The following is a 25,714-nucleotide window of genomic DNA, read 5'->3' on the forward strand; positions in this document are numbered from 1 at the left end:
GCCTGCTGGCGTTGCCACCAACGCTGTTGAAGATGCGATCGCGGGTTTGAAAGAGCTTGAAAATGCCTGCAGCCCCTCTGGTAGGACTTGATCAACTTTTACCCCCGTTTAACTTGTTCGTTTGGATCCCTCAAAAGAAACCCTCTCGGCCGCGAATATATTGGTACAAGCTACTCACTGGGCCTTTGCAAAACATGGGCTACCCGTTTCCCATTAGGAATGCTACCGGTCATCCTCTAAGGGAATCTAGGATGGCATCAATCCGATGTTCAGCCATGGCTAACGAGTGCAACCACCTCCCAAACATGGCACTTTTCACGACTTTCAAGATGATGGGATTGGGTCGGGCTCTAATATATTTGAAAGTACACCGTACTAAAAAGGCCATGGGTAGCACGGAATATAGTTACAAGCGACAATTAAACTCTAGCAAGCAACCTGACAGGTCAATGCTAAAAATTACAAAACGCCTGGAACTCCCTGCTGAGAAAATGAAAAATGAAATCATCGAAACTTCTTAGTCCTACTCGTTAATCATCCAAAGACTCCTGGGATGCCCAAAGCCTTGCCACACCCATCTAAACGAAAAACTTCACCGATACATGTTTTGCGGCTTTTCCCATTCTGTTCGAGGAAGCTCCCTTTACTCCGATAGCAAAGAATTTGTGTGGTGGTGAGAGACATTTGTCAGGTCGAAGATATTCTGACGTCCTAGAAGCTCTCCATCTTGTCGTCTTTATCTACGGATATTCGACTCTTCCATCATCAATCTTCTCGATGCAACGATATGGCAGTCAGCCACCCTAGCTCGGCTAGCAGAGCGCCACCAACAAGCCTCAGGATCTCACCTTCAAGATCCTGAATACGAACACTCGTTGTCTCCAACACTGGGCGGCCGACTTCGTCGAATCGATACTGCTTTATAGGTGCTCGTTGTTTCCAGTTCACCGTCTCATTCCCACGACCGCGGGGCAGTGGAGGAAATCTAGAGTAGCCGGATTTGTTCCGGTCATCGCCCTCGTGCTTGAGCTCCTCGTAGCTGGGCCAAGGGGCAAAACTATGAACGCTGGGGTAGCCTCTTCGAGGTGCCCAAATAGTCTCCCTGGCGAGAACTAAAGCCAGCCCATCTGGTAGCTTCTTTCCTCCAAGTACTGGTCCCACCTGGACCTGCTCGCGCCATCCTTTTTCGATCGCTTGTCTTGCCATAGCTTGGCGGAAAATACGTCCACGTTCCTCTTCCATCCATGCGAGTCTATGGGAGATCCATGCCCCGAAGGTTCTTGGCGTGAAGGGGGATTTCGGGGCAACGTACACCATCATATCTCGGACCCTCGCCCAAGCTTCAAATTCTCGTGTTTCGTTTGACAACCATGTGTGAGACGCCGTATGGCTCATGGTCGTCGTTGTCGTCCGTCGTCTGCGATCCGGCGATAATGTGGGGGAGATTTCTATTGATAGGAAGGAGGGCTGGTATCAATGGGGTTTTGGTTTGAACGCTTCCCAGATTTATTCCTGGGATATGGGAACTACCTTTCCATTTTCATTAATTAGCTTCCGCAACACAGTTATAATGCCTTTGTGGCGTGCTCCCTTTTACCTTGAAGCTGGCCTGTTCCAGGACACACAAGAGCCGTGGCTCAGAGATTGAAAGTTAGCGTGGAGGAGGGGGATTTTATCAGCTTTATAGAAACCCTGGATCACCAATCCGAAGATTTCAGCCTCCTGGTTGAATGTTCTTTGCCAGTTCGATGAATGAACGCCCAACGCCCACATCTCTCCCGGTGATAGGAGAACGTTCAAGACACTTCAAAAATCGAATTCATTGAATGAGTCTAGCCTTAGAAGTCTCGCAGGGTAGCTGTTAAACATATATTTCAGGATCTGTTTGCCCTTCTTCTGGTCAGCCAGCTTCTGCTGTCTTGGAATACTTCTTACAGTTCACACAGCAAGTTTGCGTCTTAACATTCTCTTTTCTGGCCTGCTGCTACCTGTAAGAAAAAGCAAATAATCCACTCCAATTTCCAACAAATATAGTATAAAGAAAGAAAGAAGCGCTGAACAAGGGCTGTTGAACTATTGACTTGAAACCCTCTATTAAATGAGTAAGAGTTGATATGGATTCTCAGAGTAAACTCAAATTTTGAAGCATGAAGTCTTACAGATTTAAACCCGTTCAGACCAAGGTACGTTTACCTGTTGTCTTTTCCTATGAAGCATGTGCATTTCATATGGCAGCTGGAATATACTGCACTGCTCTCTGAGCAGAAGGAAATGTGAGGGTAGGCAAATATCATTATCTGTTCTTTTTATACGTTTCTATTTTTATACGGTGGGTATGTCAGGGCTCCACCAAACCATTGATGTAATTGTATTGTATATCCAATGTAATGCACCTGTCCCTTCCCCTATATTTTGTAGTTGTTTTATTATTTTATTTTTTTGGGGTAATATTTGTGAAGGTAGCTGAAACATTACTCTCACAAACCTTAAATGGGATTCAAATACGCATACCATATCTGCTAATACAAATAGAAATCCACACAATCTTAGATAATCTAATTACTAAAGCTATTTTTCAATCCTTTTTTTCGTTCTCACCGGTATCACCTCCAACTGTAGTGCTTTAACGTGTGTATAGGTGTTCTTTACAAGTTGTAGCTGGGGTGTTACAAAAAGCTAAGTTGGTTCTCAAACAGTGGAGCCGTAAAAATCGACGTCATAGACCAACGGCTGCGTGCAAAAACGCCCCGAAAAACTGCCGACGAACAACAGAGGAATTCGCGGGATACCAGCGGCAGGCATATTAAGCTAACCCACTTCCCTCTTTCTAAAACCGAGGTCTCCATACTTAATCAATTGCGCGCCATGCCAACAGTCCGCCTTCATCCGCCATGCGAACGTGGCGCGTCGTCAGAAGAAGAAAACCCCCTTCCGCAACTCCTCCAAACTCCCTCCGGACTCGCAATGCTAGAACTGCAAGGTACGATAAACCTGCCAGACCCACCTACAGTCAAAGACTCGCATACCCTTGACGCGGATCTTGAGTCCAGCGGACTCGCCACTTCACGGACACAGTATCAGACACCCATTGGCCGCCTGATATTCCCGGATTACAATGACTCTACAGATAATGATCCAAGCGATCACTCCTGGATGAAGCGTGTCTATCTATACGTCGGCCGGCACCAACGGCTAACGGGCGAGGTAAAAAAACTTCCAAGGCCTTTGGCGGCTATTCAACGCGTTGATGAGATGGATCCCGAGAACGGTGCGGGAGGGATGAAGAAGCTGAAACAGAAAGCAAAAGTACGGGCGGAGGAGATGTTGGAGGACGAGGGGACGGAGGATGAGGAATGTGACAGCTGTGATGAATTGGAGATTGTCGATATTATCAGATACAAGATTATATTCTCCTCACGGCCCGAGCCAGTTTCTTCGGATGTGTGAGTTGGGGGCGTATTGTAATAAATAGGTTGGTTTAGTCGTGGATTGGCGATAATTACGATTAACTACTACGATGATCAAGTTACTTAATGGCGACCTTTCCAAAATGTTTGTATGTTATGTATATTCCACCTATCTATCCCTATCTCCATGATATATATTGTTCCTTTCAGATTCCCTATTCCTAATCCACTCTAGGGATAACAATCAATCTCCACAACCAAGTTAATGCAAGCCTAGAATGGGAACTGATCATTCATTCTCACCGCTCTTTCTTACCAAAGGAAAAGGTCTCTGTTGGCCGTATATCGAATGGCAAAGACATCCGAAAAATGAGCCACCGACAAAAAGCACTCCAAGTCTGCTGCATGGCCAGAAGAAACGCCACTTCTAACTATTTTTGTTCTTAAGCGCAAAGTTTGACTTTTCGTGGTAACTCGGCCATCAAACCCGGAGCATGTATGACCACGCACAATCCCAGGACAATTTCTCTTTCAGAATCTTCAAAACACCGTCGCGCAGCGGCTTTGCCGGCCTGAGACTCCCGATATATCCACAGGAACCCATTATTCAGTCCATGAACGCGTTGCTTGCCTGCATCGGGCATGTGCGTTTATTCCTCCCGAATCATATGAATTCTCAACGCATATCGTATTCTCTCCGGTTCTATTGATTTCATTCCGCCATCAGACCATCGAAAACGGCCGCCGTTTGAAACCGCGTATAAATAAGGCTGGCTTCTTCCCGCTGAAGTTCTATACTTACTCTGCCATTTGCCATTTTCATCTCAACCGTGCTGCAATATCGCTATCAAACTTGCCCCTTGGCCACCCCTTCAAATATGGGATCCTCCTTGTGTTTCGATAGCACAGCCGCGACGTCCGAGAATGGCGAAATTATGCCCTCCGTGTTGGGTCCGGAGTACTACGGCTTCGACCATATCACTTGGTACGTGGGGAATGCGAAACAGGCAGCGTCATATCTCATCACGCGCCTGGGCTTTAACCCAGTGGCATATCGCGGCCCAGAGACAGGATCTCGCGCCTTGGTCTCGTATGTCATCGCAAACAGCGGTGCCACTTTCGTTATGACCTCTCCGGTTTGTGGGAAATTGGCCACGGATGAAATAAGTAAATTTCAGATATCCGTCAGGGAGCAAGCCCTGCTGGATGAAATTCACAACCATTTGGAAAAACACGGGGATGGGGTAAAGGATGTTGCTTTTCGGGTAAATGCAGACGTTAAAGCTAAGTGGGAGAGAGCTGTGGCTAATGGCGCCGTTTCTGTGGTGAACCCTACCATAATCGGCGGCGACGAGCCTGGGAGCGGGCAAATAGAGATGGCCACAATCAAGTCGTTTGGAGACACGACACATACCCTCATCAACAGGGACCATTATAAGGGATGCTTCTTGCCTGGATACGTGCGAGTGGAACAAGGGGACTCGATCAACGAGCTTCTGCCTCCGATTGACTTCATCGAAATCGACCACTGTGTCGGGAACCAGCCGTGGAACGGCCTGGACATGGCAGTGAAATTGTATGAAAACCCCAACTTTGATCATGGATGCTACCCCTATTCGATGAGATTTCCATAGAATGAGCAAAGGGCAGACACCAATTAACATGGCCATAAACATAGCTACGAAGACTGTCTTAATTTCCACCGTTACTGGAGTGTCGATGACAAGTCCCTGTGCTCCGGATATTCCTCCATGCGCTCCATTGTTGTCGCGTCGCCCAATGAGGTCATAAAAATGCCCCTAAACGAGCCAGCAGTGGGCAAGAAGAAGTCCCAAATCGAAGAGTAAGAAAGAGGACCCAATATCCGTTCTCCCGCGGACCATATATATATATATATATATATGTATGTATGTATATTAATATACGTCATCACGCAGATTCGTCGACTACTACAACGGCTCAGGAGTGCAACATATCGCCTTCCGCACGAACGACATCATCACCGCCATAACCAATCTCCGCAAAAGGGGCGTCGAGTTCCTTTCTGTGCCCGCGGCGTACTATGACGTTATACGCGCCCGTCTCGCTGCCATGAATGCCGGTAACACAGGGGTCCATGGCGATAAAAAAGGAAACCTAGTCATCAACGAAAGCATAGACACATTGCAGGCGCTGAACATCTTGATAGATTTCGACGAGCAAGGGTACCTGCTCCAGATATTCACGAAACATGTGCTGGACCGGCCGACGGTGTTTTTCGAGGTGATTCAGCGGAATAACTTCGATGGGTTTGGCGCGGGGAATTTCAAAAGTTTGTTTGAGGCGTTTGAGAGGGAGCAGGCAGCGCGGGGAAATCTTTGAGTCAATATGGTTATATTTGCACCTCCGCTTTGTTTCCTTTTTGGGTTGGGAGACATCTGGCTATGGTGTGAGATGGAACTACCAGGTAGGGAATAGGAAGGAACAATAGTAGTTTATTGCTACTAATAAAAACGAAAACAAAAACAAAAGAGAGAAAGAAAGCAAGAAAAAGAAAAAGACAAAAAGGAAAAGTGAAAAGAAGAAAAGAGGAGTAGAGAGAAGAGATGAGAAGAAAGAGAATAATAGAATAGAATAGAAAAGCGGCTAATCTAGAGACAGGATTTTCTCCTTCCTAGCACCACTCCCCTCTTCGCATCTCATTTATAATGTTTTCCCCACTTGGATTCTAGCTTTGCCGTTGAGTGCAACACCTTTCTCCGCATTCTTATGCAGGGTACTTGAATGCTTAATTAAACGTGGCCACTGCTGAAGAGCGCAGGGAAGCAGAAATACAAAAGCAGAAGAAAAAAAGCAAAAAGAAGCATACAATAATACAGTTTTGGAAAGGTTTGTTTATGAAAATGGCATATTATTCATATCATAGGACAGAAAGTAGGGAAATACAAGCATGGTGTCACATTTAACGACAGCCAAGGGTTCGAATTTGAAAACATAAGAAAAGCAAATAATAAAAGCAAAAAATTTATATCATTACCGAAGAAGTAAGACGGAGGGAATGAAGGAGGAGAGCATATGATGACATACAAACTACTGAGAGGAAAGAAAAAGAAACTTGATCAGCTAAGTAACGATTGGGTCGGGATATTCAGTTTGGGAACATATCCGGCATACCCACTTCCGCAATTCTATGTGGCGGAAAAGAAAGAATAAGAGAAACTTGGTCTTGCATAAAACCAAAGAAGAACTCACAATCGTTGGAGGGGAGGGATGAAAAGGAATATTACAAGAAAATAGAAGGAGGAGGACAAGACGACAACCGCAAAAAGCACAATTGGTTGTTCAAAAGAGATGACGAAGAAAAGAGTTTTACGTTGAAACAAAATTCGTACTTTGTATATGCCAGTTGGCTTCATGCGTTGCTAATTCTTGTGGCGGCGACGTTGCGATGGAGTCAGGTATTGGTCACGTATCTATGAACGTATATATTTAAATTGATGTGAATGGATGCAAAATGATGTTCTGTGGATGTGCAAAGAGGGTAAAACGAGAAGCTGAGTATAATGCAAGTGGTGTATGCGTTATGCATGGAAGGGGCGGGAAAGGATGAGATGATCGAATTTCGTTCCCGTACTACATATATTAACCAAGGGCCTTTCGTAGATCGACCCATTTCTGCTTAAGGCTCTCATGCTCTTCGGACATCTACAATGATCAAAGTGGATGGCTGATTAGTAGGAACGAACACACAAGGAAGAATAAATTTTAGGAAGGTAGTGGTAGAGATGTATTTCTTACCTCGGCCCACTTCAACTTTGTATCAACAAGATCTTTCTCCATCTCGGCCATTTGCTCCTCCATCGACCTATTCTCGTTCTGCACCTCGATGTTTCGCTTCATGATCCGCTCCATTTCCGTCCGCAACTTGTCTTCTAGCTCGGCAGGTTGTCGGTCAATAACAATCTTCAGCTCCTCGACTTCAACCTTGTAACTTTCATTTGCATCTCGTAGCTCCTCATTCTCCACTTTGAGGCGGACTAGTTCTGACGCAAGCTGCACATGCTCCGTGTCTGACTTCTCCGCGCGCTCCTCAAGCAAGCGGATGCGAGCGGCTTGCGTTGCGACAGTGTGCCTTAACCCTTCCAACTCTGCTGCCTGTTCCTGTTCCACGCGGACTTTCTCTTCCCATTCTGCAGTATACGTTTTGATCATGTCATCCGAAAGCTTGACAAGGCACGCATCTTGGACCATGAGATCAGCACGATAGACTTCTTTGTCAGAGGAACCAGAGCTGCCGAAGAAGCCAGACTCGAGAATCGAGCTTGCAGATGGCTGTTGGTCGATATAGACATCAAATAACTTTTCTTTGAGGAAATTAGTTAACGACGCCATATCGTTCATCCCTAGCAATGCTTCGGTATTGCGCTGCATGATTGCGACAGCGAACCTGAGGATTGTCGGCTCTAGCCCTTCCTCGAATATCAAATCGTAAATGCGGAGGACAAGTTGAAGCGGGAATCGGTATGCAAACAAGGTGAGAAACCACTGCGTTGCATAGAGTTGGGGTGTAACTCCACGTCGACGCAGATGACAAGCCAAGGCAGGCTCAAGATCCTCCAGCAAGCGCTCGAACTGGTACAGGCGCATGTGAAGTCCAGGCATATCTTGGATGAACATGTCTCGTAGGCGGTATTTGTTCATTAACTTAACCAGAAGGGTAAATGCTTCCCCTTCATCCATCTAATTTTATTTTTATCCAAGTTAGGTTGATTGTACGATAGTAAAATTGTGCATCGTTCAAGTGAAAGGCAGTGAAGTGAAAACTTACATTGAATAACAGAGGCATAACAATAAAGTTCATCCCCTGGGCATAGCCCACGCCTTCATCATACAACGCGTAGGCTTTGCAGAGTCCAAATAACCCATCCTGGTTGCGCTGCGACAAAAAATATTTTGAATAACTGGTCCTTGATCCCAGGTCCCGCCTGATAGCTTTCTCCAGTTTCTGAAGAGCGATGGCGTCCTCCTTTGCTTTTTTCTTTCGAGCTGCCTCCAGACTTGCTTGTGCTTTTATTACGGGATCTGGGTCTTTTTCTGGTACCAAAGGGGGAGAGACAACACCATTGCTTGAGTTAACTGTGGGACTCGAGCGATCAGAATCTACTGAGGACCGGGAAGAGGACAACGATTCCTTCTCTTTATCCTTCGGAACTCCGTTACTTTGGCCGTTGAGAGTTATGGCAGAACTGATGCTCCAGTAGCGATCACGATCCTTCTCCGTGCCCCTCGCTAACAATTCTCGGTATACATCCTCCAATTCCGGATTTCTACTGTCTGCAAGAACTTGCCAAATAACCCCACGGATCGTTTGTGGAATACCTCTCTTGATAGCAGCATTCAACTCCTCCGCATTGGATCCCTTAAGAGCCTCCGGTCCAACGTTGACAACATGTTGCCACAGTTCCCAATCGACAGGAGCTGAGGCATCAGTTGCGGAGGATGATATACCAGAGACAGTGCCGGGCGCTAGGTTTGGATTGACAGTTGGAGGCAGACCTGGTGATGTTGCCACAGGAGATGGTGCAGGTGGAACAGCAAGTCCAGTTTCGCTCTTCTCAGATTCGCTTTTTGGGCTTCCAATGGTGCTAGCACGGCCCTCATCATGGGCAGAGGTAATACTGGCTGCCTCATCGGCAACACCTTCGTTCCGCATTCTCAGCAATTTGAACTGGTCTCTCAAGCTGTTCCGTCTCCTTGAATCGAAGCTGGCGGAATCCCCATCACTACCTTCTTGTAACCTGGCCAGCAATTCAGGATTGCTGCCCACTGTCGATATCGAGGCCGCGGTATTTCTCCGGCTATTCCCCGATCCAGAGGAAGGTTTTATATCTTTGCCGCCAGAGCTAGCCCGCGAAAGCCAGGCAAACGGACTAGTAAGTTTCCGCGAGGTTTGTGGGGGATTCGCTAATTGGGTTGTTGGTGATTGATGTTTGGTTGCTGGAGGGGGTCCCCACGGTACAGAGGGAAGGGAAGCGGAGAAGCCCTGGAGGCGCCCAGTTTGTTTGGCGGATTCTCTTGAGGGAAGGGGAGGAGGGCCACTTGACGAGTCGGGGGATGTCTGCTGCGATTTCTCATCCCCATTCCCTTCCTTCGGAGCAGCCAAGTTGATTTCATCAAGAGATGTTGTGGAGAGACGGTGAGCAGCTAATAGGGGCGATTTTGAGGGTTTGTTTTTCTTCGGGGTATCATCTCCCACGGGAGATACTGGTGACAACGTATCATCATGGCCACTCTGCTTCCGTTCAGGTATGGGCAAGGGAGGATGGACTGTGGCTCGGGGGGTGGTCAGAGATCCGTTCGAAGGTCGACGGTCGGTTAGAGAACGGGTAGCGCTTTGGGGAAGTGGGGATTCAGGACGTGGTGCAGTATCCTGTGCGTCTTCGAAGGCATCCTAGGAGAAGAATACAATAAGCAATCCATTTTATTTTAATTTTATTTCATTTCACTTTTAGCTTCTTATCTAGCAGCATTATTTCTAAGCAACTGAGGGGGGTTGTAACCCACAGCTTCATAGTCCGTATTCTCCGCGCTGCTGGATACCATGGCTGGTCGTGTGCATGTAGTAAAGTTCGTCGTTCACAATATCCCTTGCTGAGCGTGGTAACTATGTGGGCTTTGGAGGAGAGGAGGTAGCGTCCATAGACAATTTGGCCAGATTGGATAAATCCTTAGCACTTCGGATAGTAAGATTGACTAGACTAAGTCCAATGGACGATAGAGTAAGGGTGGAAAAGGCGAACGATATACGTTCAGGCCTGGCCGCGAAAAATATTAGCCTTCAGCTACTATTTATTTACTAAATTTGCACTGGAGGCTATTTTTCAAGGCATGGCGTTTCAACAACCAAATCGATCGGTCAATCAGTCAAGACTGAAGCGAAAACCAGAAAGAAGAAGAAGAAAAGAAAAGGACGAAGATCGCCAGGGACAGACAGGGCCTTGGATTGACACGGTTAGACTCTGTGGCGAGGCGTTGATGTTGGTTGTTGGTGGACGACGACGGCGGTGTGTTTGGAGAAAAAGAAAAGAACCCTCGAGTTGACTCGCCTCGACTTGCTACAGACCGGCGAAACCATCCATTGTCATGACTGACGGCGGGAGAGTGACGACCAGGAAGGGATCTTGAAACATCTGCAATTAAAGACGAGCTAAGAGGTCTAGTGTCTTATCCGCCACCGTTTTTGAGTCCCATCATGCTTTAGAGGCTGGGAGTTTGAAACAGCAACCTGCAGGCTGCCTAACTATGGAAATACATATGCTGATTCTCTGCGTCTGCGTTAGTTACGGCGCCCTGAGTTTGGCAAATTCTCCTAGTATATAACCAATGGCTCTTGCGGGGGGGATTGTAGTGGTTGTATATTAATCCGACCTGCATGCTGCAATTTACCAATTCGGGGATTATACATCAGCTTCGTCCTCGAAACCTCAACCGCGAAGATCTCTTAGATGTTGGTTTTGTTATTGTCATATCATAACAACTTGAAGTCACTGACATGTCTGAAGTCCCCCTCCTCAGTGGCCAAATCGCTAACCGCCTCTTCATGCGTGTGTGATTACTTGCCAACAGTTGGACATCAAATGCATTTGTTTTTGGCTTTGTTGCCGTTCTCTTTGTCCGTAAGGTCGAACAATTCTCCAGTTTAAGAGAAAAACAAGGATGTGTAACAATCTAGGTGCTCCAGAGCCGTTTATTGGTTTCCATACGATTTGGCGACCTGGTATCTACCAATTCCTCGCACATAGAGGTCGTCTTTTTAATCCAAGCCATGTACTGCTGGTTTACAACAATCCAAATTCCAATGCCGCCGTGTATTTCATGCTGTGGAAATCTAGTTGTCTACGTGCTTTGGAATATCGTGAAACATCGCCGCCCTTACAGGTTCAGTGAGGCCTCCAAATCTAGCCACCTCCCTTGCCTCAGTGGATCAAGCCTTTTCAACTCACATACCCATCCAGAGATCCGTTGCTTCATTTCCGTTGACATAACCCCTTTGACGCGACAAATAACCACCCCACAGCTGATTAGAGCCTGATAAATCCACTTGCAGTCTTCCTCTCCGTCCAACATCTCAGTAATAGCCTCAACCTCGTTCTCCAGGTATTCTAACCGTTCAATATCCGTAAGATTCGGCGCCATTGTCCCCGAAGCCAGCGCAGGGTCAAAAGTGCACATCAAATTCTGGTGATAGAACCACAACGACTGGTCATATGGGTCGATTAAAGCCCGATGGATCAATTTCAGCTCTAAATACCCCTCAGGAATGAAGGATGTTCTCTCGTTAGCAATTAACAATTGATCCAGTCTAGTGGACAAACTCGGTTTATCAACCAGCAGACGGACTTACCACTGTCGAGCATCTTCTTCCTTTCCTCATCACTAGCAGACTGTTCGTCTAACAGCCGCAAAATAAGTTGCGTTCGATTATGCCAAGCAGAGAAGTTGGATAGATTGGTACCAATCATCTTGGTTGTGTAGTCAAGCTCAGCCTTCGCCATGCTTGCAGGTGTCCATGCGTCCTCGCTATGAGCTTCTTTTTCGTCATCCTTGGAAGCTAACTCTTCGAGTGCCGATACAACTTGTCGACGGTAACCCCAGCCGTGGAAGTTCCTGCTATCCAGGCTGAGCAATTTGCCCACAAGCGCAAGCTCCTCCTGCCAGAAACTTCGGGAGATAGAAGTCGGAAGTAGAAGAGTAGTTTGCTCTAGATCCCAGAGGCGGTGATTCCATATCCAATAGCACTTGGGATATCCCCGGAGAAGGGGGAACAGAAATTGGAGATCGGCTTTGATGATGTTTTTAATTTGACCATCGCCACCTCCCTCTCCAGAAGACGTAGCTTTGGAGAATTGGTGCTGTAATATTAGGCGCCGCGTATTCCATATTGTATAATACTCTGGATTCTTAGTGAGCAGTTCTGAAGTTTTGTTCAATGCTTCCGTGCTGAAATCGTGTTCTGCTCTCTAGTTGCCGTTCTCGGCAAGTTTAGTTTGTCAAGTACATGTACATGTAGTCTGCAGTCTCTACAAAAGAGTGAGCATTTACCTGCGAATTCACGATGCTGACAAGTTCATTATATGTCTGTATTTTCTGGGATTCTTTCTGCCATGCCGCCTCCGTCCTTTGCATGGAAGCGTCATATCGTGGAACTCCGTGCTAGTCAAAATACATATGGGCGTTAGCTGGCACATTCGGTATGACGAAATTAGGCAAACCTACGCTTGCCATAGGAAATATTTAATTAGTATTCGGTATATTGTATATATAACTATACCTGCAGTCGAGGACAGAGAAGGCGTAAGGTCTGGATCCATGTAATAGCGAATTGCGGGAAAGCAAAAGGCAATCTTATCAGCTAATTGTAACCTGTTATCAGCACGTGACAGCGGCTCCATAGGTAACGACTTCCAGCTTCCACCTCAACCTCAAAACAAACAAAAACACGAAAAACTCCAGGAACCTAACAAGCGGGAAACAAGCAGCTACAATGGAGGGCGAGGCGGGAGATGCCAGTCCTGGAGACGAGACCGTTGAAATGGCATTGCCTGGGTGGCAGCTCAATCAACCTCAATCTGCACTCAGTGACACCTTTCTATAAGACACAGCATCCAGCTACAGCAATACATCGCATTATCTTTAATGCTATACCTGATTCCTCTCTTTGTCGTTTTTATTACCTTTGTACTCAACCACCTCTCGTTGCATTTTCAATTTTAGCACTTGATGGTGGATCCCTCGTTTCCCCCCTGCCAGGGCGGCAGCAATGCTCTCAAGGTCCCAGTCGCTTGAAGAGTTAAGACAGAGCAGGAATGGTTATAGTCTCTCCTTAATTCACTTCCATGACTCTTCTGTTGAACAATCAATCTCTGGACCTGACTTCGCAGTGTCCCCAGAAGCCCGATCTTCGGATTCGGCTACTCCCGCTTCCTCTCAGTTCGATTCGGACTTTTCTCCTTCCTCCACTCTAAACTCAATTACCAGTCCCGGATCCAGCCGCAATACCACCAGCCCCTCAAGCGATAACTTCTTTATTCAAGGGAGGAAACCGGCTGCTGTCGCGGTAGATCACGGCCCGATACCTTCTAGCCTACTCAATGCACCTAATACAAGGCGGAGCTTGATCAGAAGTCCGTCACCAGTCTCCTGTAAGAGACTCTTGACTTCAGATCGATTTATCCCAGTTCGTGAGCCGTATGCTACAGATGTGCCTGCATTCCGCCTAAGTAAAAATCCATGCCTGCTTTCTCCCGGGGAAAAACTGCTCCGGCGACGAGACCCTAGGACAGACCCCTTTGCACCATACCAGGCAAGGAGTCGCTTGGGTCTCTCTAGGTCAGGCCGATCACCGGACCGTAGAGACACTCCTCATCATCTACCACGACATGTTAGTGATACCTCAGTTTACGCGAGGAATAACAGGCCAGCTAGTCGCGGAAGCCATCGACAGATCAGCGCGGGCGCCGTTTGGAACGTGGGAGGAGCTTCTGCCGCAACGGGGAGTGCGCCCATAGGTGTTCACGATGGCCACGGGGGACTCATTTCAACTGGAACAAATGCGCCAATGTATATTGCCAACTTTCTGAACAGGGATACGCATGCCCAACATCTCAAATGTCATGAATCTCGTCTTGCAACCGCTTTGGATATCGATCAGGCAACTAAAGTACTGAATTTTGGCCGTGCTTCGTTGTTTGCGGATCCGAGAAATATCACAGAAGTTTCCCAACGCGGGAAGTATTCTCCATATGTTTGGAGACAAAGCAGTTGGGTGAGAACCGATAGCAGTACTTGTGAGTATTAGGTGTATCCATTTCCACAGTACCCTGCCGGTATTTCTGGCGCTCTCCCTTCGTCTTCTTCTTCGTCCTCTACGCTTCACTCTCCATTATTCGAAAGACCTAAATCTTCTATCCAAAGAGATGTATCCTAGCTGACTCAACTAAACCAATAGTACAAGTGAAAAGCGCAACTAAGCCAGCCCGATCCGCAGTTCCATCGACGCCTTTCCGAGTTCTCGATGCACCTCTTCTGCGTGATGATTTCTACTGTTCTACGCTTGCGTATTCTTATACTGCTCGCATGTTGGCCGTTGGGCTGAATAGCCGCGTGTACCTGTGGTCAGAGCTCCTCGGTGTGCAATATCCTCCTTTAGCGCCCCACCTTGCTTCAAACTATGTGACTTCTCTTTCCTTTTCTTCACCCCAAGGGGGTAATAGCATTTTAGCTGTTGGTCGACATGGCGGTCAAGTTTCCCTTTGGAGTACTTTCGAGACCGATGTTCGCTTTGAGTTGTACCAACCTAATTCGGTTTCCTGCGTCTCTTTTAAACAAGCCACCACCAAAAGGCGTTCAGTCCGATTTCAAGGATCGATTGTTGATACTGAGGATTTGGTTGTTGGAGACGATGCGGGAAACGTGTTTTATTATTCTGTAGAATGGCCGGATCCGAAATCAAGAGAACGACATGGGTGGAATGGGGCGACAACGTTGATCGCAAAGATTTCTGCACATACCCAGCAAATATGCGGCCTGGTTTGGTCGCCCGATGGTAAATACCTCGCTACGGGAGGCAATGATAACGCGTGCCTCTTGTTTGACATCCAGGATATTCTTGGCAAGGATGATACGAGTGGACAACTTAACTCCTCAGAGCAGACGACAAATCCACCAACATTGCCCCAAGACCGTGGTGGCCTTTCTCGTTTCCCATACCATCCTAATTTGAATCGGATTTTCGACTGGGGTCGGATTAATCAGGTTGCCATATCTCAAACACTGAGCAGTGAGTCTTCATCTGGATTTGCGCAGGATCCTGCCTCAAGGCAAACAGGAAATTTAGGATCTAGGCAGCATCAGACTATTTTTATACCAGCCAACCGACAGAGGCACAAATTTCAGCACTCTGCTGCGGTGAAGGCAATCGCTTTTGCGCCTTGGCAGCCATCGCTTTTAGCCACTGGGGGTGGCTCAAATGATCGATGCATCCATTTCTTCCATACAGGCTCAGGCGCTTGTCTGGCTACGATCAACGTCCATGCTCAGGTGACAAGTCTCATTTGGAGTAAGACACGGCGTGAGATTGCAGCAACGTTTGGATATGCGCAACCGGAACATCCGTTCCGTGTGGCTGTTTTTGCATGGCCCAGTTGCCAGGAAGTTGTAGCTATCCCCTGGAACCCAATTTCTGATAGTGGACCCGGGAGTACCGACTCTGACAATTCATTCGATTGCGGCCGTGCCTTGTGGGCGATCAGCTACCCCGGAGGTCCCAATGATATAGCACACACAGGTGGGGAGGAGCGTGTGCCATCAACATCATCGTCCATCTCTACAGTTGTAGCGGCACCGCCAAACCCCGCAATGGGAACTAATTCCAATCGATCTATTTCCCCCGAGTCATCCATAAATAGTACTACAAAACCCCGGGTCGCGTATCGGGAAGGGGGTACATGGTGGTCCCGTACTGCGGAGGAAGGATGCATCATAGTCGCCTCTAGCGATGAATGCGTCAAATTCCATGAGGTGTGGAGTGGGCCGCGGAAGAGTACGGCTGGAGCCACTGGCCAGTTGGGTGGGAGTGCTATCTTGGAAAGTTTGGAAGGGATTGAACGGGAAGGGAGCGAGGTTATTAGATAATTTCCCAATACATTTTGGGTCGTGTCTAAGCCCTATCAATTCTCTCACTTTTTCTTACTTACAGACCTAGGATTTGAACATTTCTTAGGTCGGCTCTGTTTGGCAAGCCTAGCCTGTTCTAAGCTTCAGCGTTCTCTCGTGGCCTATTTTTTTCGACATTATTAGTTTCGTTTCTTTGAACCTAAGCTATAGCTAGTGATATGGAATCAATGTTATCTTTATTGGTTTTCAGGACGGTTTCCTTATTTTCCTCATTTTATCTAGTATTTGCCAACCGGCGGGGGTGAACAATTGATATACTGTACTTATTTTCCCGGGGCAGGAGAATTGAAAACAGATGTGTAGATTCAGATTTATACTAGGATTTATATCGAAAATATCTTTAAGCTGAAATCTCATATCCGGAGATTAGAGAATAAATACTAAACGAACCAAGAGACCGGGACATACATACATACATGCAAATGCGAGAGAGTCACTGCTGGCATACATCAAGAAGCCAAATTTTAATATACCGCTGCTGAGAAAACCCCCCCAAAAAAAAAAAAAGATTTGCAAAAAATAAAGCGCGGAAGGCAAAAAAAAACAAAATGTAGAAATTTCAAGAGGGAAAAAATGGCTCTATACATCTATCTCCGCGATTTTCCCAATTTTGACTTGACCCTTTTCGACGACGATGACAGCGACGGCACAGGGGCGGGCTCGTCGTCGTCGACAGATTCATCTTCCTCAGAACCCGCTATAAAGTCCGCCATACTACTTCCTTCATCTTCATCCTCATCCTCTTCTTCGTCGTCCTCTTCCTCATCAGCCCCTTTTCCATCCTCAGATTCATCCGCCTCGTCATCAAACAGCTCCACCTCCTCATCTTCACTCCCTTCCTCTTCGCCATCCTTATCCTCGTCCTCCTCCTCATCATCGCCAGATGCCACCCCGGTAAGAGCTAGAGGCATGTCCTCATCTTCCTCATCCTCTGCTCCATCACTGAAATCCGCACCGAGAACGCCTCGTTTCGCGGCAGTTGCAGCCACACCAATAGCGGCAGCGGAGCCTTTAACGCGCCGGACATCACCGCTTTCTTCGTCCCCGCTATCAACCAAGTCTTCCTCACCTTCAACATAAATGACGTCCTCATCGTCATCTTCCTCAGAACCCGGCACGCCCGTACCATGACTCCCACGGCCACGACTACCAGCACCAGCAGTCCGCTGCAGGTTCCGCCTAAGCCCCAGCTGCGCATCAAGCATATCGAGCTTCCCTTTCAGCAACAGGAGCGACGACAAGCTCGCCGACCGCTGGTCCATAACCTTGAACAGCGCAGTCATTTTGCGCAGCACCTCCGGCCTCCCCGCGATCGAGCCGCCATGGGCGATGCAGGTCCACTGCACCCAGACGAGAAGGTGGCCGTAACGTCCAGGGCGGGTGGAGAGACGCTCAGCAAGCTTCTGGAGCAAGGTGGCGGCGAGAGACGAGTCCATGCGCTGGATCGTGGCGCGCACGATGTTCATGTCTGTGGTGTGGAAGCAGGATTCGAGGAGGGTGTTGTCGCTTGTTTTGAGGGCTTGGGAGAGGACGGTGGTGAGGGAGATGCCGGCGGGGAGCTGGAGGGTGGTGTTGGGCTTATTGGCTGTTGAGGATAGGGCGCGGGTGTGGGTGTCTGCGTCTGCGTCTGCGTCTGCGTCGTCCAGCTCCGCTTCGACGTCGATGGGTTCAGCAGCATGGGCGCGGACGAGTTCGCCGAAGGAGGGCTCGCCGCCTTCTTCTGCGTCGGCATCCATCATGTTGACGTCTTCCTGTTGTGTATGGGATGTTATTGACGCTGATGCCTTTTTGGGCGTTTCTGCTTCTTCCTTTTCCGCTTCCATTTCGTCTTCTACATCCTCTTCATTGGAGTCTTCTTCGTCATCATCACTGGGGTTCGATATGTTGTTGTCTTTCTGTTTCTCACTCTCGTCCTCCAGGGGAATGTTTTCTGCAGCCCCGCCTTGTTCCACAACTGTATGCGACTCATCTACTTGTGTCCTGCCAACATGCTTGACTCCGTTCATCATTGTGGATCCGAGCATAGATATCGACTTGCCACGCACGATTTCCTTTTCCCCCTGAAACATCAGTTCTTCTGTATCCTCGTCTTGCCAACGTATTCTTTCAAATACCAAGTTGACACCGCCTTCGACCCACGCAACGACTAGATCCGGGCCCTGGAAGCTAGCCGAAACGGCAGGCACCGCTGTTCGAGACTTATCCGGTCTGACGATCTTAATCACAGCTTCCGCACGGCGTGTCATTGCTTTCCCCCGCGGTTTCAGACTGTGCGCGGAACCGAGGGACTCGACTTGGTGAAAGGGTTTAGGAAAAAGTTCAATAACACCACTATGCGTGATTGCGGCAAGAAGCTGTTTTTGCAACTGATTCGACCTTGTAGAATTCTTATTATTTTCCGCGTGACCACCCTGCTGAGAGGCCGGATAAAACGCCAAGCATTCAATTTCGCTCCCAGCGACTAGCGTATTTGAGATTTTCCGTTTTTGCAAATCAAAAATGTTGATATAACGGTCGGAATCAGAAGCAAGAAATTGCTCTGAGAGATTTCCCATGTCTGTGGAAGAGGGAATTAGTGTATGTATGGAATTTTTCATAGCACTAAATGAAACCACGCCGTCAATGCCTTCCTGCTCAAGGCCTATTAGATAGGGCGTTTGAGAGGCGCAAAGAATGGGAGGATTCGACGGAACGGGCCGCGCGAGAGCGGAGACAGAAGCTGATGGTAGAGAAATAACCCTGGAGAAAATAAGATGTCGTCAGACAAACGAAACAAAATTTGATCAAGTAGAGTGGGAGGGAGGGGAAAAAAAGAAGAAGAGGAGGAGGAATTAAGCAAGCCTACCGTATACTTCGGCCAGCTTTTAGATCCCACTGTACAAGCTTCCCATCACCACCAATACTCCACCCCTCAGCCGCGGGAGTGTTCACCGTGAACTTGAAATCTCTAATGCCCTTCTCATGTCCGCCCGAAAGCGTTCCAACAATCCTGTCCTCGGCTGGCGAGTACATTCGAATATCAGACGTACTGGTACCAAACGCAATAACCACATTGCCCGAATTCCCGCCATCAGCATTAGCGATGCCATTTACACCGGATGACCCGCGCTTGCGCTTCTTCTTCATATGTTGATCGCGATCTCGGTGGTGAGGATCGCCATAGAAGCCCCAATCTAGCGAGGTGATGGCTTCCCTTGGATTCACGGCATGCTCGCATTGCAGACACCCGGAACCGATCTCGTGGACGCGGAGGTGCTGGGAGTCAAGACCCTGGATGACGGATGCAAAGAGCGCCAGCTGATACTCGGATGGGGAGAATGCTGAGCGGAGGATAGAAGATTTATTTGCAGAGAGGGTGGGAGGGGATGCTGAGGGGGCTGTAGCTGAGGAAATTTTCGAGACGGGGCCTCTTGAGGCCTTTTTAATCCCCATGGTTTGGTGTTAGATATGTTGAGGGTGAAAGCGGCAAGGAGGTAGTTAATAATCGAGCGGAGAGGAAATGGCAAGGATGGAGCGGAGTCTTCTGTCTGAAGAGGAGGACGGATGCCAATTTGCCGGGAAGTTGGACCGGAGCGATAGGGTGGGATGGACAGCAAAATCCGCCCGCACGGTGAAATTATATCGTTCTCTCTATCTCTCTCTTCCTCGCTCTCCCATCGCATGTCCTACCGGGGCTTGGATTGTTTTGCGTGTGTGAAAAAAAGTTGATGCGGAAAAAAAAAGGCGCTTGGCCGGATCTGCATTAGCGTGAAGTAGGATGTCAAAGCTGGCTGCGAAAGGCACTAAACCCGATTAGTCGGGTGTTCCCAGGGGCAGAAAGGCTATTCTGGGGCTGAGAAAGGGCTCTACAACAGACAAGTGGATTAAATGGGTATCAATGCTTGAACTTAAGCTCCTAAAGGATGGAGAGAGGAAAAGAAAAGAAAAGAAAGAAAGCACTTGCTGGGTCCTCGGCCCAATGCATATTTTTTTCTATTAGTGGACGACGACTCGTTCGCTGATGACAAGCTGAACGATTCAACTACCCATACTCTTCCACAATATCTAACGATGTTATATGTTACAAATACCCAGGAAATTTATAGAAATACCGATCCTCTGCATTGGCTATTTCCTAAAATCTTACTTCAAGTCCGCCGCCTGCAAAGGATCGGGGGATAAATGGCACCGACGAGAAATGGCATTTTTTGCACCTCATATCGTCGAACCAAATGCAAAACATACATATACAGTCATCCTCTTCTGCGGGCGTGACAGTAACAGCTCGAATTTGGAGAAGAGCTTTTCGATACCAAATCCTCCACCAACAAGAGCTTCGCAACAAGCTCTCCTGCATGTTGATGAGCGTTCCACACATCCGGAGATCGGTGGAGCTGCGCGTTCAAAGAAGACTTGAGATCTTGGTTCGAAGTGCGTTCGCTGGCAAAATCCCAGTGACGAAGAACAAAACGATATTCTGGTGGATGATGGTTTGCAAGAATCCACGCTCTATGTCGCGTAGACTCGGAAGAGGGGGGGAGAAGGAGAGGGGAGGATTGAGCTTCTCGTTGGGAAGTCTGAAAAGGTCATCCTTGAAGGGCCAAGTAGGAGCATAACGTCGACACTATGGGCATCGGTTGCTATCGCTACGTTCATCCGGCCATATCAAAGGGGGTATTGGTGGATTTGGGTGTTCTTGGAATGTTGGGGTGGCGTTCATTTGCGAACATGGCCGACGAGGAAGACTTTTAGCAAAATGTCCCGCCTGAAGACGTCGCTGGTGGAACAAAGGTGAAATGGATGGTCTCAGAATATCCCCTCATCTCATCGGATGTGAGAAATCTCACGGAACTAAACTAGCTGATATCGAGAGAATGTTGTTGACACCCATTCCATACTGGATGGAACGGACGATGCGTGGATTAACATTGAGCTCGGTCGACGGGCACTTTAAAATTGAACCAAGATCGGAATGTGTGTGGATTGGGTCGAACACTCCGGACCGGAGAATGGAGGACACTGGATAAGGGAACCAGAGGGCATTGATGCTATTGTTTCCTTTCTGGAAGCTTCCTTTTCGCAGATGAAAAGGGGTGAGGAACGAGCGAGTGGATGTTGAGCAGAAGATAAGCCAGAATGGTGATTTCCTATATACATATACATATATATATATATATATCCCTTTTCATCGCATACGACGTTCTGCGGACTCATACCGATAGAATAGCCGCCAAAAGCACGTAACTCTCTGTCGGCACCATGGTCAGTTGCAGTAGATATTCCAACAAGGGTTAAGATACGTTAAACTCTTTTGCAAGGCCTTCCTGATCCGATCATGCTTGTAGGCGATCGTACGCATATGAGCCTACCTCAGTAGCTTCAATGCTGCTTGTACATATATACGGCATACGCGCGTCAATGCCGGTGCTGTACGCTGTTGTATATTGAAGCGTTTCCCCTTGGTTTCTTCATTGATAGCCAGCATAGGGCCTGGTGTTCCTCTTGCCTCACAGAACGATTAGGCAATGTTAGAAATCAACAATCAAACAGCGCTATTGGCGTGTCATGACGCAGGCGGTCCCCCTGGCGATGTTTTCATTGTGCACAAGCCCTCATTCACTGTTCTTATCACTAAGTCCTCTAACAGTAACAAGAGTCACTTAGATGCGCTCACCCATTCCAAAACTAAAAGCAAGGAAGATAGCAAGAATGGAAGAAAACTCCTTTGGGGAGCAAGGAACCCAGGAGACCTGCATTTTGTCGATGTCATCAATCTGCTATCCATCTGCATTCATTGGACTGTGGCGTGGCAGCCACACTGCAGCGGGAGGACATTGGAGCATGCAATGCTTAGCTGCCGTCTGCATTTCTTGCCTATTTTTTTTTTTTCTTTGTCATACCCTTTTTGCTTCAGTCAACCTTGGCATGATGGCTGTGGGTGCAACTATGCGAGAGCATATGTAGGTTTCAGGCAAATATGCAGACACGCACGGACAAACAGAGACGGGGGTGGGAGGAATAAATATCTTAGTGAAAGAAGAGTTTGGATCATCCTTGATAGATCTGGATGATTCTTGACGTTGGGGAATTGCAAACGACCAGTCTGTGGAATAATTGGATATGGTTAAATTAGTTGCTCGTTGACTTCCCGAAATCCTGCAAAGCCATTTCTAGAAAAGGGGATATATACTAGTATTCAATGTGTATATATGAGATAGAATTATATCTCGCTAGTTCGTTGCTCGGAAAATAGTTTCCGAGCCTCTGATTTGCGTCCAACCCTCTAGGGGCTGGTTGTTAGTTAGAGAGTTATATTAGGCCATTCCAAGTTATCCGCCTGTTTGTGTATTAGCTAAGCAACAATTGGTCTGCCTCGGGCACCCGTGTGGGCACGAATCCGAATTTGGCAACAAATTTACACCGTCAGCAAGCCACACTGTCCAAGAACGGAGAAGCATCAGGGTTAAGCCCTGGAAGTACTGAACTGGAAAAAAAAAAAAAAAAAAATCCCGGCTGGTCGTGATGAACGGTTTAGCCTTATTTACGCCACGAAAATTTGTTGGGGGTTTTCCAGGGTATTTTTTTGCAAGCTACTCGTAAGGGGTTGTTAATATTTCATGTATCACCCTCTGAGATTGATGCGTCGGTGCCCAAAAAAAAAAAAAACAGCCGTATATATGGGAGTATATCGGAAGGGGATTGCCTGTATTGTATTCAGTAATCAATACGCGAATACAGCCATCGTACAGGCGTCGCATCAAGCATAAAATGAGCTTTGTGGCTGTGGCAAGACTTGTAAAATTCGGTTATGTCTCGAGATGGACGTATGGCGGCATAATTACGCGGTATGCCGCTAAGACCCAGAACAAACAGGAAGGAAGAAGTGGAGAAATACCAAAAACAGAAAAATACTGATAAAATTACAGAATATCGACAGGGATGGAGAGCGTTTGATTCGGAAAGGGCAGGAAGCTGGGACCAATGAGCGGGCGAGCCAAGACCGGCATGACGCGTAACAGCCAATCAACACGGCCAGAATACCAGCTGGATGGATCGCCGCCCTTAGCAGCGTCATCCGAAGCTAGCGGGACAGGCTGCTGTGGTTCCCTGGCACGGACTGGCAGCCAGCGGTCTGCCCGTACTTAAGGATTCTAGCACCCCCCCTCTGTTTCCTCTGTCTCTCTTTTCGCTTGCCTCGCCTCGCCTCGCGTCTTCTGGTCACGCACTTGTCGCCCATCGCCACGGACTCACTCCGCCTCCCCCAGCGTCGCCACCCAACAGCAACCCTGGAATCTCACTCTTGGTTTTATCTCCACGGCGGCCTGCGACCACCACTGCGGTTGTCAGCCTAGCAATCCTGTTCGTATTATTGTCCCTCCTCTCTCCCTTATTGCCACCGGCTATTGCCTGTATTTCGACCCAAGCAGCATATTATGACTATGATTACTCCTGTGACTGTATTCCTTCCCCACACAGTATTATTATTGTCTTTCCGCTGCCCTGGATCTTCCGAGGGCTTCATAATTTTTGTGCAACTTTGACAGTTGCCACAATACCCACGTTAACGCGCACGTCCCCTTCAACCTGAGTTCCCTCACCTCTCCCCGATCCCGGGCATCCACGGGTTTCTTTGCGCTGTTCTTATCTGGTTTCCAGCGGGATTCTCCGCCTCACCTTTTGTTCCGCCGATTTTGATCCCTCTCCTCTCATTCATTCTTAGCCAATCATCTGTCTTCCTCTTTCACTCATCCGCTGTGGTGTATGTACCTGGCCGTTTCCGCCGCCTACTACTGAGTCACCTGCACACGCACGTGACCACAAGCTTTCCCCCGTCAACTTTCTTGGCAATATAAAATCGCGTATTTCTCCAACCTCTCCTTTTCTGTTTCCTTTTTCCTGCTTTCCCTCCCTTTGGCACTTCTGTACCTCCAACCACCCCCTATTTAAGGACATCTTCATCCTCAACCACGTCATCAACAGCAACTTTGATCATCTACAATCACAACAGAAAAGACAATATACTTGCGGGAAAAGCTATTTTTTCGCAACCCGTTTCCTTTCTATTAACCAGTATCTCGTGATATTACTTTATTTTCTTTTTTGCTGCTCTCCGCTGCTTTCATACATACGTATTTCCTATACATGGCTCTGACCAGAACTTCGTCTCGTCTAGTCTAATCTAGGATCCTGGGCTAGTCCAAAGAAGCAAGGAGGCGTCCACCAATATCTGAATGAAATTGTGGGCTGCCCTGGACTTCCCTCCCGGCAAAGTTTATCAGGGTCGCGCATTCTCCAACTTGGTCTGCTCTGTTTGCTACGCGGCGCGTTAAAAAGTCCTCCTGTCTGTCCTCCGCATCCAAGGCAGCCCGACTCACTTTGTCTTTTTCTCTCGTTTCCGTTGCGCTGCTTGAAATAGCCAGGCTTAGAGGGCAACACGCGTGTTCACCCCCTAAGTCGCATATCACGTGATCACCACTGATGACTATGGCAACACCTCCCCCAGACACTGTTGTCCCGGAGAGAAAGACCCAACCACCGCCCGTTGTTGACCACGTTTCTCTTGATGCAGAATTATTTCAGTGAGTGCTCTCCTTTTCTCAGCGGCCAATCTCTCTCCACCCATTTATTTGCTTGTATCTGTCTGTTATGTATCCCGTCTATATCTATATCTTGTTCTATTGCCGCCCCTGAAATGCGCGAACACACCATAGGTTCAATAAAGCTGACTACCTTGACCTCCTAATATCTAGTAGCAATCCGGTTCTAGAAACGAAAACTGTTACTGTGAGGCTTTCTGAAACCATGTCTTCTGAGCCACAGGTAATCGAAGAGCCTACTGCTACAGATGAAAACAAGCCGCTGCCACCTGCAGTCAATGGCAATGGGATCACCCAACCCCAGCCACTCTCAAACGGGGTGATTGGCACCACTAAGACTGATACTGAAGATTCTTCTTCTCTACTTTCTCCGCTTGAGGTATCTCTCCCCAACTCCTCTAGTCAAGATACAGCTACAACTACATCAACGGAAGGTCTGGTGTCCACGAAGCCTGTATCGCAGACCTCACCAGGCTTACATGCAGATTCGTCATCCACCCAGCCGGACAAGGAGGCGGCTGTTTTGAAAGCAGAAACGACCGCTGTTATTACGAATGAAGCCACGAACGTTGATGTACTTGCTCAAGTTTCTTCAGAGCCCTCCGATTTGCAACCGTCCCCTTCCACCAACCCCAGATCACAGGATTTTCAAGGAGAATCAAAACCTTCCTCCGTGGACACAACGACAGAAACTCCTGGCCTAGCAAGCGAATCTCTCCCACCGACGAGTGCACGTCAGCAGTTGCCACAAATTCCTCAAACGGAAGAAGCATCCGCGTCCTTTGATATTCCTGCACCTGCCTCTGTTCCTGAAACAGGAGCAATCCCCTGCCAAACGCACCCTGTCAAAGCTGAACTGTCATCACCACTCATCACTCTCTACCCCGGCAGCAACTAGACCCATTGGACCGCAATCATCAAATCGAGGAGTCGCAATCCAGGGCCTACCATCCTGCACTGTCATGACTCCATCTAGACCAGAGATGCAGATGCCACTTGATCACCCCCCAAATGCCA

The 25,714-nt window shown here is 47.9% G+C and overlaps 6 protein-coding genes across 6 annotated transcripts; 3 read left to right on the forward strand and 3 right to left on the reverse strand.

Annotated features, from left to right (window-relative positions):
• Nucleotides 1-3,964: 3,964 nt before the first annotated feature.
• Nucleotides 3,965-6,031, forward strand: HCBG_03478 (4-hydroxyphenylpyruvate dioxygenase; the record flags this gene model as incomplete). Its single annotated transcript, XM_045430527.1, has 3 exons — nucleotides 3,965-4,983; nucleotides 5,086-5,250; nucleotides 5,345-6,031. 3 exons carry the CDS (start codon nucleotides 4,286-4,288, stop codon nucleotides 5,766-5,768), a joined length of 1,287 nt encoding a protein of 428 aa, XP_045288670.1.
• A 997-nt stretch (nucleotides 6,032-7,028) lies between these two features.
• HCBG_03479 (GTPase activating protein GYP5) lies at nucleotides 7,029-9,989 on the reverse strand (the record flags this gene model as incomplete). Its single annotated transcript, XM_045430528.1, has 4 exons — nucleotides 7,029-7,091; nucleotides 7,185-8,126; nucleotides 8,215-9,837; nucleotides 9,951-9,989. The coding sequence occupies 4 exons, from the start codon at nucleotides 9,987-9,989 to the stop codon at nucleotides 7,029-7,031; spliced, it is 2,667 nt and encodes an 888-aa protein (XP_045288671.1).
• Nucleotides 9,990-11,239: 1,250 nt separating this feature from the next.
• Nucleotides 11,240-12,572, reverse strand: HCBG_03480 (RAB-protein geranylgeranyltransferase; the record flags this gene model as incomplete). Its single annotated transcript, XM_045430529.1, has 4 exons — nucleotides 11,240-11,361; nucleotides 11,394-11,689; nucleotides 11,791-12,406; nucleotides 12,489-12,572. 4 exons carry the CDS (start codon nucleotides 12,570-12,572, stop codon nucleotides 11,275-11,277), a joined length of 1,083 nt encoding a protein of 360 aa, XP_045288672.1.
• A 358-nt stretch (nucleotides 12,573-12,930) lies between these two features.
• HCBG_03481 (WD domain-containing protein) lies at nucleotides 12,931-16,079 on the forward strand (the record flags this gene model as incomplete). Its single annotated transcript, XM_045430530.1, has 3 exons — nucleotides 12,931-13,024; nucleotides 13,337-14,233; nucleotides 14,395-16,079. 3 exons carry the CDS (start codon nucleotides 12,931-12,933, stop codon nucleotides 16,077-16,079), a joined length of 2,676 nt encoding a protein of 891 aa, XP_045288673.1.
• Nucleotides 16,080-16,463: 384 nt separating this feature from the next.
• Nucleotides 16,464-19,553, reverse strand: HCBG_03482 (uncharacterized protein; the record flags this gene model as incomplete). Its single annotated transcript, XM_045430531.1, has 3 exons — nucleotides 16,464-18,860; nucleotides 18,967-19,120; nucleotides 19,151-19,553. 3 exons carry the CDS (start codon nucleotides 19,551-19,553, stop codon nucleotides 16,709-16,711), a joined length of 2,709 nt encoding a protein of 902 aa, XP_045288674.1.
• Nucleotides 19,554-24,015: 4,462 nt separating this feature from the next.
• Nucleotides 24,016-25,595, forward strand: HCBG_03483 (uncharacterized protein; the record flags this gene model as incomplete). Its single annotated transcript, XM_045430532.1, has 2 exons — nucleotides 24,016-24,679; nucleotides 24,851-25,595. The coding sequence occupies 2 exons, from the start codon at nucleotides 24,585-24,587 to the stop codon at nucleotides 25,593-25,595; spliced, it is 840 nt and encodes a 279-aa protein (XP_045288675.1).
• Between the last annotated feature and the right edge of the window lie 119 nt (nucleotides 25,596-25,714).

The sequence above is a fragment of the Histoplasma capsulatum genome (genome assembly GCF_000150115.1).
Source record: "Histoplasma capsulatum G186AR genomic scaffold supercont2.4, whole genome shotgun sequence".
In the NCBI taxonomy this organism is placed as follows: domain Eukaryota; kingdom Fungi; phylum Ascomycota; class Eurotiomycetes; order Onygenales; family Ajellomycetaceae; genus Histoplasma; species Histoplasma capsulatum.